This window comes from Dermochelys coriacea, chromosome 3 (assembly GCF_009764565.3).
Source record: "Dermochelys coriacea isolate rDerCor1 chromosome 3, rDerCor1.pri.v4, whole genome shotgun sequence".
Classification (NCBI taxonomy): Eukaryota; Metazoa; Chordata; order Testudines; family Dermochelyidae; genus Dermochelys; species Dermochelys coriacea.
Window position 1 is genome coordinate 188,698,160 of NC_050070.1, and position 18,692 is coordinate 188,716,851.

Below are 18,692 nucleotides of genomic sequence, written 5' to 3' on the forward strand. Positions count from 1 at the left end.
TGGACAGAGTTGGCAACGGGCTTTGTTGCAAGGATAGGTTCCTGGGTTAGTGGTTCTGTTGTGTGGTGTGTGGTTGCTGGTGAGTATTTGCTTCAGATTGGGGGGCTGTCTGTAAGCAAGGACTGGCCTGTCTCCCAAGATCTGTGAGAGCGATGGGTCGTCCTTCAGGATAGGTTGTAGATCCTTGATGATGCGTTGGAGAGGTTTTAGTTGGGGGCTGAAGGTGATGGCTAGTGGTGTTCTGTTGTTTTCTTTGTTGGGCCTGTCCTGTAGTAGGTGACTTCTGGGTACTCTTCTGGCTCTGTCAATCTGTTTCTTCACTTCAGCAGGTGGGTATTGTAGTTGTAGGAATGCATGATAGAGATCTTGTAGGTGTTTGTCTCTGTCTGAGGGGTTGGAGCAAATGCGGTTATATCGTAGAGCTTGGCTGTAGACAATGGATTGTGTGGTATGATCTGGATGAAAGCTAGAGGCATGTAGGTAGGAATAGCGGTCAGTAGGTTTCCGATATAGGGTGGTGTTTATGTGACCATCGCTTATTAGCACCGTAGTGTCCAGGAAGTGGATCTCTTGTGTGGACTGGTCCAGGCTGAGGTTGATGGTGGGATGGAAATTGTTGAAATCATGGTGGAATTCCTCAAGAGCTTCTTTTCCATGGGTCCAGATGATGAAGATGTCATCAATGTAGCGCAAGTAGAGTAGGGGCATTAGGGGACGAGAGCTGAGGAAGCGTTGTTCTAAGTCAGCCATAAAAATGTTGGCATACTGTGGGGCCATGCGGGTACCCATCGCAGTGCCGCTGATTTGAAGGTATACATTGTCCCCAAATGTGAAATAGTTATGGGTCAGGACAAAGTCACAAAGTTCAGCCACCAGGTTAGCCGTGACAGTATCGAGGATACTGTTCCTGACGGCTTGTAGTCCATCTTTGTGTGGAATGTTGGTGTAGAGGGCTTCTACATCCATAGTGGCTAGGATGGTGTTTTTAGGAAGATCACCAATGGACTGTAGTTTCCTCAGGAAGTCAGTGGTGTCTTGAAGATAGCTGGGAGTGCTGGTAATGAAGGGCCTGAGGAGGGAGTCTACATAGCCAGACAATCCTGCTGTCAGGGTGCCAATGCCTGAGATGATGGGGCGTCCAGGATTTCCAGGTTTATGGATCTTGGGTAGCAGATAGAATACCCCAGGTCGGGGCTCCAGGGGTGTGTCTGTGCGGATTTGTTCTTGTGCTTTTTCAGGGAGTTTCTTGAGCAAATGCTGTAGTTTCTTTTGGTAACCCTCAGTGGGATCAGAGGGTAATGGCTTGTAGAAAGTGGTGTTGGAGAGCTGCCTAGTAGCCTCTTGTTCATACTCTGACCTATTCATGATGACGTTCACTGTGTTTGGAGATGTTTACCATTGAACGACTCAAAAACCACTCCAAAAGCTTACTTTATTTCCCAGTTCCCTTTCTGTATTTCAGCATTCAGAAATATTACACTCATATGACTGTTTAACATTTAATTTTTCAGCTTTCTTTAAACTGTCTTATGTTTAAATATGTCTTAAAAGTTACCATGGTGGTTTGAAACAACTTCTTGTAGACTTCTGTAATAGTCCATTGTCAGCTTATGGTGTTTACCGGACAAATGAATCTGGGCGACAGTTTTGGAGAAACAAGTTAATTGCTATCTAAGCTTATTAGCACAACACAGATTGTTTTCCATCTTAGCTTTCCATGTTTTATTATGATAATGCTAAAATGCAGTGATTTTTCATGTTGCACTCACTTTGTGCTGTTGAGTCAGTTTAGTAATTGCAAAAGGTTTTGAGTAGCTTAATAGACTTTGATTAGTTACTTGTATATTAGCCGGTTTGTGATTCGTGTCTCATGCTGTTTGGTATTAATCCTTCACTTTCACAAGTACTAAAATCACTCAAATTGAAAACAAGGTGATTGGGTCAGTGGACAGAGGTTTGAATGGAAGTTTAATTTAGTTTGTACCAATAAAAAATAATTTTGGCTATGTAACTCGGTGCACGATGTGTATGTTTATTGCTGACAGATCTAGTTGCATTGAATGACTTTTTTTTTCTCCTGTAGAAGCACTCAAATATTTTTCTATAGTAACTTAAAATGTAACCTTCATTTTAGAAAGGGGAGGGAGAGGAGGGACTTACAATACCTGCCTGTATTAGATAGGAGTAGAACAGGGATTGAACTTTATTTGTGAATTCCCAGGCAAATGAAGAGGCATCGAGTGTTTGTAATAAAAGAAGGAGCTCAAAAAGAATCAAATTTATGAGTCACAGCATCAGATCCTCATGTACTGGTGTACATGGACTTCAGTGGAACTACTGTAGTAATTTGGTGTAATAATTTACACCAGCCAAGGATCCAATGCACAACAGCTCAAAAATCTCTGGGTGCATGTGTAGAGATTGGATGTTATAAACATATTTTAAGATAATGTTTACTATACCTAGCATATGGCAGATTGCCCAGTACCTGTGCTAGCCATGGGATTATTGTTCACTAGAATGTAAAGGAAATCTTCCATAGTTAGTTTCCTGTATAACTTAAAATATTTATACAGTGCTATTTGCTGTGTGTGAGAACAGAGAGTAACATCTTGACAGCATTATATCTAACCTTTTCAAATAAGCAGCTGTACATACACCACATAACTGAATAATCCTTCACCTGGAATCATCACCAGCGGCCTGATCCTGAAAGCTGTCTGCTTCCACAACTTGAACTCATGTCTGTAAGAGTTCACTGCTCAGGGGCCATACAGGATCAGGCCTTGTGTTTCACACAGTAATTTATTGCTTTTTGCACTAACAATAGCATTACTGAGTTCTGGGCCTAATTAAATCAGCTTTCTAATATGCTGGTGATCCAAATTTATTATCCAACTAATAAAGCAATATATCATGAGATTTTATATGGCAGCTCCATTGGCAAAAAAGGAAGACGGTGATATTTCACCCTGCGTCGCATATTTCGTAACACCATTAGTAGTACTGTTTTATTCTTAATTTGATAATCCCACATGAATCTCCCAGCACTGTTCATGTTAAATTTGACTCTAGCTCTTTCATGCTGAGGATGGAATTTCATCCAACCTTCGCAGTGTGTTAAAAAAGGTAGGTGACATTATCCCTGTTTTTAAATTGACGGAACTGAAACACAGGGTTGTTAAGTGCTAGGCTAATGGCAAGTCAGGAATAGGCACAATCAGGAATAGAACTTATTGACTGACTTCTAGCTCCATGCTTGAAGCACGGGGGAGGCTTTGCTACCGAATAATTACTGTGTGGGATTTGTTTTTGTTATGGAAGGGGGGTTAATGTGTCACAATTTTGAGATTTAAGGTCTCTTTAAAAATCCAAATTAATCCATTTTTATCAATATCAGTCAAGATGCATTGTCACTTATGTGTAAAACAAATTTATTTAAAAATCACATTAGGCAGGCCAGTAAGTACAGTAATGTTAGGAGACCTGATATCAGTTTTAAAAAAGTTTATTTTCTTATTCCATGTTACATTCAGAGACATAGCCAGGTCTATACTTTCAGAACTGTGCATGTACATTTACAGCCATTATTTACATTTGTCATTGAACATGCAATTATTAGGATTTGTGCATGCATATTTGGCATGCATATCTGCATACACAGTTCCAAACGTCTATTCTTTAGCATATTACAGTATTATGAGAACCTTTTAAATGTATGGTTTCAGATTAGCAGCCGTGTTAGTCTGTATTCGCAAAAAGAAAAGGAGTACTTGTGGCACCTTAGAGACTAACAAATTTATTTGAGCATAAGCTTTCGTGAGCTACAGATCACTTCATCGGATGCATTTGGTGGAAAATACAGTGGGGAGATTTATATACACACACAGAGAACATGAAACAATGGGTTTTATCATACACAATGTAAGGAGAGTGATCACTTAAGATGAGCCATCACCAGCAGCGGGGGGAGGGAGGGAGGAGGAAAACCTTTCAGGTGACAAGCAAGTTAGGCCATTTCCAGCAGTTAACAAGAACATCTGAGGAACAGTGGGGGGTGGGGTGGGGGGGGAGAAATAACATGGGGAAATAGTTTTACTTTGTGTAATGACTCATCCATTCCCAGTCTCTATTCAAGCCTAAGTTAATTGTATCCAGTTTGCAAATTAATTCCAATTCAGCAGTCTCTCGTTGGAATCTGTTTTTGAAGTTTTTTTGGTGAAGGATAGCCACCCTCAGGTCTGTAATCAAGTGACCGGAGAGATTGAAGTGTTCTCCGACTAGTTTTTGAATGTTATAATTCTTGACGTCTGATTTGTGTCCATTTATTCTTTTACGTAGAGACTGTCCAGTTTGACCAGTGTACATGGCAGAGGGGCATTGCTGGCACATGATGGCATATATCACATTGGTAGATGCTCAGGTGAACGAGCCTCTGATAGTGATAGTCATATGACACCTATCATAGGGTCTAATCACATCAGCCACACAGTCATTACACAAAGTAAAACTATTTCCCCATGTTATTTCTCCCCCCCCCCCGCCCCATCCCCCACTGTTCCTCAGATGTTCTTGTTAATTGCTGGAAATGGCCTACCTTGCTTGTAACCTGAAAGGTTTTCCTCCTCCCCCCCCTCCCCGCTGCTGGTGATGGCTCATCTTAAGTGATCACTCTCCTTACAGTGTGTATGATAAAACCCATTGTTTCATGTTCTCTGTGTGTGTATATAAATCTCCCCACTGTATTTTCCACCAGATGCATCCGATGAAGTGAGCTGGAGCTCACGAAAGCTTATGCTCAAATAAATTTGTTAGTTTCTAAGGTGCCACAAGTACTCCTTTTTTTTAAATGTATAACTTTGTACTGAGAAAACCTAGTCTGATTCATTCTCATTCCCCAAATTCCATTTTGGAAAGTTCTGCTGTTCTGCATTATAGTACTTTTAGTGGGAATCTTCCCTGTTTTTATTTTAAAAGGGTCATTACACAAGACCTTGCATTTCTGTAGCTCACGAAAGCGTATGCTCAAATAAATGTGTTAGTCTCTATGATGCCAAAAGTACTCCTTTTCTTTTTGCGGATACAGACTAACATGGCTGCTACGCTGAAATATTTCAGTATTGTTCAGGGTCTAAAGACAATTCACTGCACGGCAATAGCTTTTTAGACGGTAATGCAGAGTGAGCATTATTAATATAGACCCCAAATGACAAAACTGAATCAATTAACCTCCTCAAATCCTGGTGCTATTAAAAGGGACAGCTGATTGACTGCCATTAAACAAACGCTTTAAAATCAAAGAGAGATTGATTTAAGTAAAACAAGCCTTGGGAGGATGTCTGTTTAAAACACTTTAGTTTTATCATTATTTTTATGGATTACTGGGGCAGGCATTCATACATTTCACATCTGTAGCCTTGCCAACTCTCAAGATTGTATTGCAAGTCTCTCGATACTTGTTTTTTTTCTTAAAGCCCCATCTGCTGGAATGAGGTTTTTACTTGAAAATCTTAAATTTAATTTAAAAAAAGTTTCTAGCCCTGGTGGCTACTGAAGAAACCTTGCAAACATGATCCTTACATATTCTAACACAAGAACCCCAAACATGCTTTTTAAAAGCTCATTATGTTTAAGCCAATCTCATGACTTCTGGTTCCTGACTTAGAATTTTTGAATGCTTAGAGTTGGCAATACTCTTCAGAGCCCTCTTTAATCAATTTTTTCTCCAAAATACTTCCCCTCTCTAGTAATGATAGAGTTTGTGGCTTAAAAGTGTTACTAGAACCCTCATGTTAACTTTTCAATATTGTAACAGTAACTGTAGATTGTGTTACAGCCTGCTTTCCCTTGGCAGCCACAGCACAGAAATCTTCTCATATGCTGATTAATTAATTAATAACAAAATTAATAATAGAAAATTTAAAATATTTGGATTTCCAAAGTTAAGTGGTTATTGAGTCTGGGAAAATTGCCTTTCCTTTCATTTACAGTGAATAAAATCCTTCAGAGATAAGTGCTGATTTTTTGGTATTGGCAAGATATGGTGCAGTCTTTGTAGGAGGGGGGAAAAAATCAATCCACTGCTGGATTTTGAGTTGGCAGTTGTTAAGATTATTTCTGCTCTTTAGGCAAACACAACAAACTCACACAACAACAGATGACAGAAAAAGGAAATCTCTGTCTCTCTTGCTTCCTTCATCCCATGTGTTACAGGCAAGATACATGCACAGACAGGTTAGCTGTAAAAATTTGAGCTTTAACCTTTGAACTTTCACTTGCTTCCCGATCTGGGGTGACCTGAGGTTGGCATGATTCCTTCCACCAGTCTTCTCAGCACCCTGGGGCAAGGCTATGTACACTGTCTTGGTCTATCTTGCTGATTATAGCTTTGATATCATGGAGTTCAGTTAATTCCAAATGTTAATTGGAATCAGCTATACAGAAGCCAAGAGGAAAGAGATAGGAAATAGAATGGGGATGAAGTGACACACAAGGAAGAGGAGCAGAGAATTTAAACTTCATATCCCAAAAATTGCTTCAGACTCAGCTGATCTTATAGCAATGGCTTGACATTCTTACTGGTCTACTTGTGTCCTGGATGTATCAAAGATTTCCCCCTTGATGAGACAAGGTCGTCATTAGTGCAGGGACTTCCAGAACATCTAGGTTCATGAAGATGCTAATGGTTTTACTGTGCTCCTCTCTTAATGCCCAGAGGAATGGTCAGCCAACACAGCCCTTATCAATTTGTTCAAGCTAAAGCAGTATCTGATGCCCAGATATAGCCATTTTTTTTTTCTGTTTCTCCGTATTCCTAGTTCATTGTTAGGTACACCAGTGACCTCATGAGTACTTGAGGGTCATTACACTCTAACGAAACTCAGTCCAACTGGCACTTGGCTGTTTATATAAAAACGTATACAAGTCGAGATGATGTTTTTGTCTCCTTTCACCCACTACAATTCAGCAAGATTCAAAGTGTAGCAAACCTTGTATCTTCCCTCCCCTCAAAATTATATGCTTCAACACAACACTCCCCCTGTACTCTTATCACTTCTCAGCCTCTTCCTTTCTGATCTCTTCCAGCTCTCCTTCCTCACGCCTCTGTGCTGCCAAGATTACCTTCCTGACCTTCTGTTCTGACTGTTTCCCTCCTTCCCCTTCTCCGATCTCTCTAATGGTTTCTCTTTTCTTAATATTCATCCTTCCCCACCACTGCCCTTCAAGCCTCTCTGTACCTCTGTCCCTACCTACATCTCTACCCTTGTCTTGTTATACTCCTTTTCCCCCTAGCTCCGTTCAGAATTGAGTGAGAGCCAGTGAGCTGCTCTCCTTCCTGGTCAGCTCCAGCTCTTTTAACTCTTCCCTCCAGGCTTGACCCCTTTAGTAGGTGTAGCAGGGCAAGGCCTATAGGCTCTTATTAACCCATTCTAGCCCAGAGTGGGGTTGGTATACCCCATCACAAGTCGAAAAGAGAACGCTGTGGAATACCCTAACTAATTGTTGTAGGGTAGCATAAGTTCCCTGTTTATTTTGTTGTTTAACATTTGTTTAAAGTATTTAAATATAAGCACTATGATCAGGTTTCATGCATACAAATGAGCACCTACGTCTGTTAGGCACATAACTGGCCTTATCTGTGCATGCATATCTGGTATTTGCGTGTGTGATAGGCACACTTATGCATGAAATTAAGTAAGAACTGCTGGGTCCAGTACATAATTACATGAAAAATAAAACAAAAACGAAACAAAACCAACCAAGTTCAACACCTTGCCAAATAAACAGATTGGCTGTCTAGAAACAACTTCCTAGCTTTCCATGGTATTTCATATTCTCTCTTTCTCATTTCCTACGGCTTGTTCCTGTTTTCTTTGGTTCTTGGAAGGTAAAGCAGTGAACAGATGTTAATTGTTATTTTATGACATGGTGAGTATGGGCTAACGTTGTTCTTAACTTTTGTATTTATTTTTCTTTCTTTGTTACAGTCAGTGGCTTTTTCTCCCCTTTCTATAATGAAAACCATTTAATTAAAAACCCCACCAATGTATGTAGTGAGTTCAAAGGATACCCTGATCTGCAATATCAAAAGCTGAAAACCAGGTTGGAAGAAGAGTTATTTAGCATGGGAAAAGGGATGTAATTGCAACTAATGAGATTAAATTAAGAAAAGGATCATTTAGACTACATGGGCCTGCTCCTGCTTTCACTGAAGTTGGTGATAGGATTTCACCCTGGAAGTTTTATCTCCATTGCCATCAAAGGGAGTTTTGCTACTGACTTGACTGGTATGGGATCAATCCCATGATCATGGAAAAAACAGCTGATAGTGAAAGTTGTAGGAGTCTTCCAAGGAAGGTGGTGGAAGCCTCCTCCCTGGAGTCATTTAGAACTAGACTGGGCAACCACACTAATGATGAGTGAACTTAAATGTTTGGTTTACTAAGTATCCCAAAGTTGAGATACTTTTCATGACATTTGGGTGTCTTTTGAGAACAGGCTTACTTGTGAGTTCACCAGCACTCTGTGGGTATCTCTACACGGTAATTACATACGTGCAGCTGGCCTGTGTCAGCTGACTTGGGCTTGCGGGGCTCAGGCTGTAAAATTGTGGTGTAGATGTTTGGGGTTGGACTGTAGGGGTCCCAGAGCCTTGGCTCTAGCCTAAGCCTGATTCTATGCACCACAGTTTTACAGCCCTGCAGTCTGAGTCCTGCAAGCCAGAGTCAAATGACACGGGCCAAACGTGTGTTTAGGTGCAATGTAGAAATATCCTGTGGTTCCAGCAGGGCAGGAATTGTGGAGATGCCTTGATGTCCTTCACTCACACTGCTCTGTTGTTTCTCTAACATGCTAAAAACCTGTTAAATTTAATATAAAACTTGGCCATGCTTTTAGGAGTCTGGTTCAGTTTGGTGTCATTTTATCTATACCTGCCCAGCTATCCCTGCCAAAGACCCTACAGTCAAGCAAAATCCAAATGCTGCAACTTAGCCAGGGAAGAACACACTTTACAGCATCTTTCTACCACAGCTCACACCATATGAGGAAGGCTCCCCTCCACCTCACTAAGCTTGATGATATGGTAGTTTAAATCAGTTCCCTGCCACACTGACTCAGTGCATTATTAACTTCAGGCTCAATTAGTGCGGGTACCAGAGCGTCTAGAATACATTGGAGAACACGGGAGAAAATCATTGGGTCAACCCAGCAAACCTTGTGCCTTGTCCAAGATTTCCTAATGGTGCCTACAGTCTTCAATCTTGTACCACAGTTTGTACAGTCCATCAGGTGAAAAACATACGCAGTAATCTTAAACGCATAACCCTGCAGGAAGGGAGTGCTGCATCCCAGCTTACACGCTCCAAATAAGCACAGATCCTACAGCAGAAACTGTAAAATCACGACGCCAGCAGCCCAAAATCTGAAGCTGCCTGGAGCACAAACAGGAATCAGTCATTTAACAGTGTGTGTTACAAAATAGTTGTGGTGGTTTTTTCCTGGGAAGGGATGTGGGACGGAGTGAAACCCACCACCAAAGATATAATTAAATTTAAAGCACAGAGAACTCTTCTGTTACCAGATAAACTCTTTCCTATTAAAAACTAATGGAAAACAAAAGTTACTAAAGATTATAGTAAGAAAACTAGTTTCTTATATTCTTACATTATAATACCTATTTAGAGAGTCTGTACATTGACTTCAATGGGTTTTGGATCTGGCCTGTACTACCTGTCTTCTGTGAACGTGCAGCATATTACATGGTAAGAAGCACTACGAATATTTACACAATGTAATTTTAGGTTGACCAGTTCTAGTAATAGGTAAAGGGAAAAGGTCAGGCAAGCATGTGAAAATGATGTACCACAAAACCAACCTTGGTCTAAAGTATATAAGTGATAGAATAGACATTTTCTGCAGTCTTACATGCATTACACAGCTGGGGAAACTGAGGCACAGAAGTCAAATTACTTGCTGAGGGTGACACTGACTGTAGCAGAGTTGAGAACACAGTTCTCCTGACTGTCTGCTGGTTTAACCATTAAACAATACTGCTTAATAGAGATTGCTGTAAAATGTGAGGCTTGCTACAATAGTTCTATCTTCAGTCTGCTCTATTATTAATATTCACTCACATGGATAAGCATTAAGAATTTTTTTTTAAAAAGTACATATCACGTACAGCATTCAACCCCTTGCGGGTAGGTACTCTCTTTGCGTACTTGGGTGCACATAGCCACAAAATTTGAAGAATGTGCTAGCTTTGTATTTGAAGATAAATGTCATAGTAAATGAACGCTTCCTGGAGTTCACAGTGGAGGCCAAAATCTGTTCTTTGTTATAACCGATGCAACTCTTTTGAACCCCATTGGGTCTGCCCCAATGTAACTCTGAATACAGTTAGATTCTGCACTTGTAAAACTTTTTAAAAATTTTCAACGTACATGTTTCAACATAACCGAGGAACATTTTTTTCTGATTGCTTTCTGTCTTTTTCTTAAAATTTCTACATTCTGTTTAAAAACTTGTTTCCGGTACTGAGTTACCAGCAGTGGTAGTGGTGGTGATGATGATGTGGCTACTACCAGTCTAATGACTGGCAATCCCGTGATAAATTCTATATGCAAACTGGGATTTTGTGTTTTACAGAAACTAGGTGACTTTCACTCTTTTTCTACACTTTTATAGTCCTCGCCATTATGAACTTGTATAATAAATCTTAATTGTTGAAAGATTTGATCTGGTGTGTGTGTTTTTAGGAAGGAGAGGAAGCGGGCCCCTTAAGCTGCATGAGGACAGATAAAACATGTTGTGGTTTATGATGCTTAGATGCTCAACTGGAGAGAAAAGAACTTAAGAACAAAATAAAAAGACGGAAATTCTACTCAACTTTGAAATAAGATAAGCGCATGGTAGAAGGAGGATTTAAATGGAGAGGGCAGCTGTTACAGCACCCAGTTGTATATATTTTATCCTGAGACACCATTTGGTTTAATAAAACGTAGATCTAAGACTGTCCTTAACCTATCAGTTTCTTAAGACTTAATTATAAAGGTTATACTTTCAAAGGACAAAAGCATCATTCATTTGTCTGTTCATCTCTTTCAGGTTTATCTTGCAGATTATGGACTTTCCTACCGATATTGTCCCAATGGGAACCACAAAGAGTATAAGGAAAATCCTAGAAAGGGCCATAATGGGACAATAGAGTTTACCAGCTTAGATGCCCACAAGGGAGTAGGTAGGTTTCTTCTTTTATTTCAGAAGAGTGATTACAGAATAAGTAATCAGGCTGTGTGAACTGGAGTTTGTTACAGAGCAGTGGTGGGTATTGGTGATGGTTGATCAGAAGAAGCTCTTATGTGGTGACCTCCTGTCACAGCAGGGAATGTTGCTTCAAGTGAAGGGAAAGGGGAATGTGTTAACACTTCAGAGAATAATGGGTGAGATAGGTTGGAAGATGGGGGAAGAAGCTACAAAAGAAACTTGCCTTTAAACTTGGTCATTAGCTTATATTGATAATACTATCGTACAGTGGTTTGTTTTGTTCATGGTCTAGAACAGCAGTTCTCAAACTGTGATCAGGACCCCAAAGTGGGTCTCAGTCCCATTTTAATGGGATCACCAGGGTTGGCGTTAGACTTGCTGGGCCTGGGGCTGAAGCCATAGCCTGAACCCCACTGCCCAGGGCCAAAGCCCAAAAGCTTCAGCCCTGGGCGAAGGGGCTCAGTTACAGGCCCCCCACCTGGGGCTGGATCCCCTGGGCTTCAGCTTTGATGCCTCCCTCCCCCAGCCTGGTCTGGCGGGGCTCGGGCTTCGGCTTTGGGCCCCTATCCTGGGGCTGTGTAGTAATTTTTGTTGTCAGAACTGGGTCGCGGTGCAATTAAGTTTGAGAATCCCTGCTCTAGAACGTAGAGATGTGGGAGATGTTTGGCAGTTTCACATTACCTAAGAAGAATTTCTGTGGCCTGATAAATATGCCTTTATGCAGATCTACACCTATTTTGCAGTCTGTGTGTCAGACCATTTCGAGACATCCTCCTACAGAGAGAGAATCATTTTCTAAAGCTACAAAGTGTTAACTTTTTGAAATCTTTTCCAGTAGCCTTTCATATATCTTACTTATTTAAACTCAATTTGATGGTATTGGAAACGCATTTGCAGGTAAATTACATACATAGTCCTTTTATTGGATATTGATTGTACTGCCTTGCATTCCAAGGCAGACTTAATTCAACAATTCCCTAATTAGTTAAAGTCATAACCTATGTCTTGTATTCATTTACCATTAATTAAACCGTAGCTGTTTATTACACTGCAGTCCAAATTCAATAGCAGACCCACAGAGCCATGGAAAAAGGGAGTGGGAGGTCAATATTGAAAATATATGTTGCAGAGTCCCACTGATGGCTGCATTGTTCACAATCAATATGGTCAATGCAACACAACTTTCTTAGTTGCTATGTCAGCAAGACAAAAAGTCAATTCTAATGTTATGCTAGTGAAAAATGGTGATTATTGAAAAACTTTGACTCTTGCTGCAAAACAGTATTTTTGTTAAGTATTTCCACCCCCTCAAATTTTCTAAACCTGAAAGAATGGTCTGGCTCTCTGTTGCTAGCTATGGTAGGACCACAGTGTCTCAAACGATAACTGTAGAAATTTGTGCTTGTTAATTCTGTTGAACTGTTACCTTAAACTAATACTTTCTAATGAGTTTTAGTTGGCACAAACAACTGTATATTATTGCTTTTTCTATTAAAAGGACCATTGACCATGTAATGTAGAGGGTCTTGATAATTTGCCAGCGCTGTTAAAACCTGCAGTTGTTTAACGCTGGTCATTAGGAAAAATGAAATAAGACTGTCAAGAATATGCTGCTCAGACACGTGCACAGCTTCACCTACTGAAAACATTCTGTGGTGAAGAGGACATATACTCTAGTCCCTTCCTGACCCTGTTACTGTGAGCTCTGTGACTAGATGCACGAGCACCACTCTGAAAACTGTCCCTTGGAGATCTGTGTGAATGTTGTTGAAGGGAGAAACTGGAGGTTGTGACAGTTGGGACTAAGCACCTGGGCAGGCATAGCAGTTGATTTAGTTTTCTGGTGAACAGGAGGCAGTTGAGAGTCTTGGTACTAGGGAGGGGATGCATCTTTTATTTCCCTCCCCCTTTTGAACAGGGTAGTTATGGTTGGGTGTAAGTGGGTGAATTCTTTGTTCCTCACCCCAGCAAAATTAGAGGTCAAATCATCCCCTTCTGTGATAAAATCAAAAGCCACGGTGGTGGTGGGTAAGATGGGGAGGGCTGTGGAAAAGGAACTCTCCACAAATATCCCTTCATTGCCATTTCGTCTCAGTGTCATGTGTGAGGGGCAGAGTTTGCCCCAAGAGAAAAATCTACAGGGCCTGACACCAGACAGTATAGGGATGGGGGCCAGACCCTGAACTGCAATAAAAAATGGATCTCAGGATTTACACCAGTTGAGGATTCACTTGGGGTAGCTAGTTGTTGTGAAGGATTTGGACTTTTCCACTTCCAACTGCATGTTGTAAGAAAAGACCCTTATGGCAAATTCCGTCTCTTTAGAACCAACAGAGCACATGCTGCAGGTCTGAGTTCCATGTGGAGAAGGGAGCAGAATCCAGGCAACATCAGAGGGCACATCTCCCCTCCAAACCTACACATTTCCCAAGGAAGTTAATATAGACTGGGACCGTGTTATCTTTTCCAAGGGGATTGTGAAGGCCACCCACTGCTAAGGGGAGTCTCTAATGTGATTGCATCAATGGATCTGGGCTGCCATTGAGCTGGGGGAGAGGGAGTGTACTCACTATATCTATATACACATGCAGACACACATGTATCACATTAAAAATAAAACAACAACTAAAACCCATGTTAAGAACGTTAAGGTTGCAAAATCAAACACTTGAAAGATAGAAAATGCCAGATTTATGGTGGTCTGTGCATCCTTAATTCGGCCCCTTTGTGCATTTGTCATGACACGGTCTTTAATTACATAATCACATACTATTTTTTTCAGCAGAACCCCCAGCCTCATTCAGTGCATAGGATGGGTGGTGCTCACTGAATGGGCAGCTGTGCAGTATTGCTTTTTATCTTCATTGTTCAGTGTGTGCTCCCATGCCATATATCCTGCACACTTTTCAAACCCTGCTCTGAATACAGAAGTATTACATTCCTTAGAATCTGAGTGATTCACAAACATTAAAGAAATGAATATTTTCCTGACGTGCCTGTGAAATAGGGAAATATTATCCCCTTTTTATAATCGGAAACTGAAGCAGAGAGAGATTAAGGCCAGAATTTTCAAGTGTCCACTAATTTTTGGGTGCCCAACTTGAGACAACCAGAGCTTGATTTTTTTTCAGGGAATTTAGCATTCCATAACATTTTATAACACATTCTGTGCACAGCTTTCATTGACTTGAGCTGCAGTTGTCAGCATGTCTGCAAATCTGATCCCCGGTGTCTCAAATTGGGCACCTAGAAAATGAGGAGCTCCTGTGAAAAGCTTAGTTTAAGTGGCTTGTCCAGTATCGTAAGAAGTATGTGGCAAAGGCAGGGATAGAATCCTGTTATCTATGATGGCATTCAACTGTCTTAAGCACGACACCATCCTTACTCTTCCTGCAGTCCTCTACCTCATTCACTACAATACTACCAGCTTCAGAAACACATGGGGCATAGGGCCTACAGACAACATCCTTATTCACAATCCTCATTCATTCCTGGAGCACACACTGTCCAGTGCAGGGAATGAGGCAGGGCTCTTGTGAAAAAAGCAGTATGTGGGGAGTAGTTAGACCATATCATAATGCGTATGTAGGAGGACAAATGAAGGTTGCACAGGCAACCATGATTCTGGCTTTTCCTAACTTTTGCATGCTTGACGTGCTGCCTTAATGTTGTTCTTTGAACATAGTTGATTTTTAATTTTTATATATATGCATGTATGTATGTATGATTTTTTCCAAAGGGCTTTTCTGACCATATATACCATACCGAAGTATTTTAAAAGTCAAATATTTCAACAACAAAAATATTTATTAAGGCTTTTTTATGTGTTGTTCTGCCTGAGTGGTAGAACTAGTTATATTGAGTTAGACAAATGAAAACCTTCAAACTTCCACTCTTTCTTATTTATGAATTAGCTATACAAAAGTGTGCAGTGGTTTGATTGAGATGTCTGGCTTAGACTTCCAAAAAATATCAATTTGTGGATGTTGAAAGTGCCTCTTGAAACTGATTGCCCCTTTCCACAAAGCAAGTACCACACAGTTTCATTGCAAGCTTCCCACTAACTTAAATGAACATTGCTATCACAGGTAGGATAGAGAGAGCAATCCGGCCTCATGCACATTCATTCCCTGTACTCTTTGCTAAGCTTCCCAGTTATGGTCACTGTTGTGATGTTATCCACTGGGAATCATACTGAGATCCCGGAAGTTATTTAGCGTTGGACACCAAACAATGATTCCATGGTATCAGTTTCCATTACTAGTCTGCATTTTTGTGACGGTCTTTTGTGAGCCTAAGATCTGCCCTTCCCATCAATATCATTCAGTATGGAACATGAGTTGCTCTGTGCTTAATTTTCATTTGCGCTTCTGGCCTAGTTTCTAAACTAACTTGACAGACTTCAGTCTTCTTGGCTACTTGTTTGCTCTGGTGTTGTAAGAAAGAGAGGTTAGAGGATGGCTTTTTTAAATTGGAGATTATTCCCCAAATTAGACTGTAGTGTTTTAGTTTTTGCATAGAATTTGAGTGAACCATATTGAACATACTCTTGCATTCATTTTGAAACTCTGTGCTGTATAAATAGAATTACATTCTTGTTACTTGATAATTAAAGTGAATTATATCTGCATCAAATGTATGTTTTAAAAATTTGCTATATAGTTAGAATTGTTAAAAAGTAACATTTGGATCAATGTATCATATGGATTTTTGTAGATTTTCTACTCACTGAGGCATGCAGTCAATACCTAATTTCTCTGGAGATATACTGCGCTTAACATATTGAGCTTTTTTTAAATACTCCAGACCTGTGTATTGAGTGTATAAGACCAGTTTTAATTTGCCATCATAGATGAATATAAGAGTATGAACGGTCTAAGTTAAATTCCCTCCAATGTATATTTGTGTGTGCAGTGAATTTCAGGATCATTCTTCTGTTTCTTTTCCTTTTCCAAGCCAACACTTTACATAATTAATATTAATTACTCTCCCTTTTTGTTTCAGTGCAGAGAGACACCTCTAAATATGTTATTAGTTTACCAAAGCTTTTCTTTAATGTATCTTCACTCAAGCACCTAGAATGATTAAAAACATATGAAATAGGAAGGATGATGCAGACAGCTGATGATGTGATAGGTTCAGGGTACCCAGAGCCTTCAGCAAAAGGTGGTACCTGCCCCCGATTATACCCAGTTGTTGTCAAATTTTTGCAGTTTCTCAGTGCTTTTTACTTCTGGATTCTTATATGGCATCACTGTGAAAAGTGTCTTGTATAATCTGTGTCTGGTATGCAGCTGTAACTATCTCTGATGTGGGCCTTGCCAGAGTTATCCATGCCTTTTGTGTCCTTCAGATTGGGTTATTGCCATTCATCCTGCTTGAAGTCAGTTAGAATGTGTGCTCCCTAAGTTAACATATTAGGGGGCTGGCACTGTGTTGTTCCTAGTGAATGGCTCTTGGGGCTGCTACTTGCTTTCTCCACTGGTCTGACAGAGACAATGTCTTTGAACCTGTAGGAAGTAGTGCAATAGTCATCTGTTTTCTCAGGCTTTTGTTTGAGGAAGTTGATTCTATATAGGTATTTAGTTTATTTGTGGTCTGTGTATGACTGGTTAGTGATGAGACTTATTTTTATTAATGCTGGTAAATGAATTGTTGTAATTTGTTTGTGTTCCGAGGAATTACATAATGGGTGCATTCTAAACCTAAAAATACAGTAAATAAAAATGTACTCTTTATAGGTTTTGTCAAGTTTATAGAAGATTTAGGTCCCCTACTAGTTTGGAGAATCAAAAAATAAAACCTGTTTCTTTGAAAGTATTAAGGTAACAATACATGGCAACAAGTTATCAGCATTCAGTGCTTACGCTGCCACAAGCCAAATAACATGCTGTTAATTATTTCTGCTTTTAGACATACCAGATTTTACTGCATTCCATATGCGACACATGTGGGGTCAAGTGCCCCCCCAAAAAAATTCTGCTTGGCCTGCGGGGGTTGGGGAGGAGAGGGAGAGGCTCCCTTTTCTCACTGTTCTTGCCCCCTGGCATGCTCAGTCCCTATCCCTGACAGCCAGACCCAGGCAGGAAGTGGAAGGGGCAGGACCACCCCTATTCTGCCAGCCTCTCTGGGTCTCTGTTCTGTGCTGTGCGGTGGCTGCCTGCGAGAGCCCGGCTGGGGAGACGCCAGCTACTCGTCCCCTCTGCTCCCCACCCAGGCCTGGCTGCTGGGGATAGGGGCCAAGTGAGCCCCCAGCATGTTTCCAGCTTACTCAGTCCCTGTCCCTAGCAGTCGGGCCTGGGACGGGAGTGGAGGGGCGAGCTGCTATCACCTCCCCAGCCAGGGTCTCTCAGGCAGCTGCCGCACTGCACAGAACAGTGACCCAGAGCAGCCTGCTTCAGCCAGCATGAGAAATGGCTCCCTCCCGCTCCCCAGCTGCCAGGGAGAGTGGCCAAAGATGTCAGGGGGGGTCCCAGTGGGAGAAAGATGGAGGGCCCCGTCCCCAGGCAACTCTGGTGAGGTGGGGAAAGCACAATGGCCCCGGGCTAGGTTCAGGGCGGGGCATGCTGGGGAAAGTGCTGAGAGCAGGTTCCCTGGCATCTTCTTAGCCGAAGGTAGTGACATTGCCCGTGCCTCCCCTACTGAGGTGTCCGCAAACTCCAGGGAGACACTGGTGCTGTGAGTGGGACCCGCTGAGGCCATGCCTAGCCCAGGGAAAAAGGCACATGCTCCCCACTCTTCTGGCCCCAGCCTCCCAGAAGCCGGCAGAATTGGCTGCAATCACGTGTCCTCCCCTTTACATTAGCGTGTGGTCCCTCATCCTCCCCACCTCCCCAGTATAAGGAGGCACGAGTCGTCTATTCTGTACTCCATCATAAGTGAGATGATATTCATGTCATCAGACTATTGATGGGCAGTGGGGAAATTTACATGCTATCCACAAAATCTGGGGTCAACACTGTAGGTTTCACTACTGCTTTCGCTAAAAATTCTGGCACTGCTGACAAACTTTCCTTGCTGTGTACTTTTTCTAGCCTTTTTTGTGTTTGTTGTTGTGGTGTTTTGTTTTTACTAATAAACTGCATAACTGCCATCAAAGTTACAGTGCCTTATGTGTATACATACATATATAATTCTATATGCTGTGTGCATGTGTTTGGCACTATAACTTTGGATAGTGCTTATGTAGTTTAACAAAAACACATGTGGTGTGTGTATATAATATAAATAATCACTATAGCTTTGGATAGCACTTAAGAGATTAAAAGACATAAACATATGGCCCCTGCCTCAAAGCGTTTTCATTTTCAATAAGACAAATATAGAACATGAAACAGGATGTTGAGGAAGGGGGAGTGAGGTTAAAATAAAAGATGTGGGACATAGAATAGCAAGTGAATCAAGTAAAGTCTAATATTTGTAAG

General features: G+C 41.1%; 1 protein-coding gene across 5 annotated transcripts in view; it reads left to right on the forward strand.

Annotated features, from left to right (window-relative positions):
* Positions 1–18,692, forward strand: part of VRK2 (VRK serine/threonine kinase 2) — a 72,506-nt gene that overhangs the window by 24,163 nt on the left and 29,651 nt on the right. For all 5 annotated transcript variants that reach the window (XM_043511944.1, XM_038394420.2, XM_038394418.2 and 2 more), the window contains one exon: positions 11,110–11,242. In XM_043511944.1, coding sequence (XP_043367879.1) covers positions 11,110–11,242 — 133 coding nt within the window. The remainder of the gene's footprint in view (positions 1–11,109; positions 11,243–18,692) is intronic.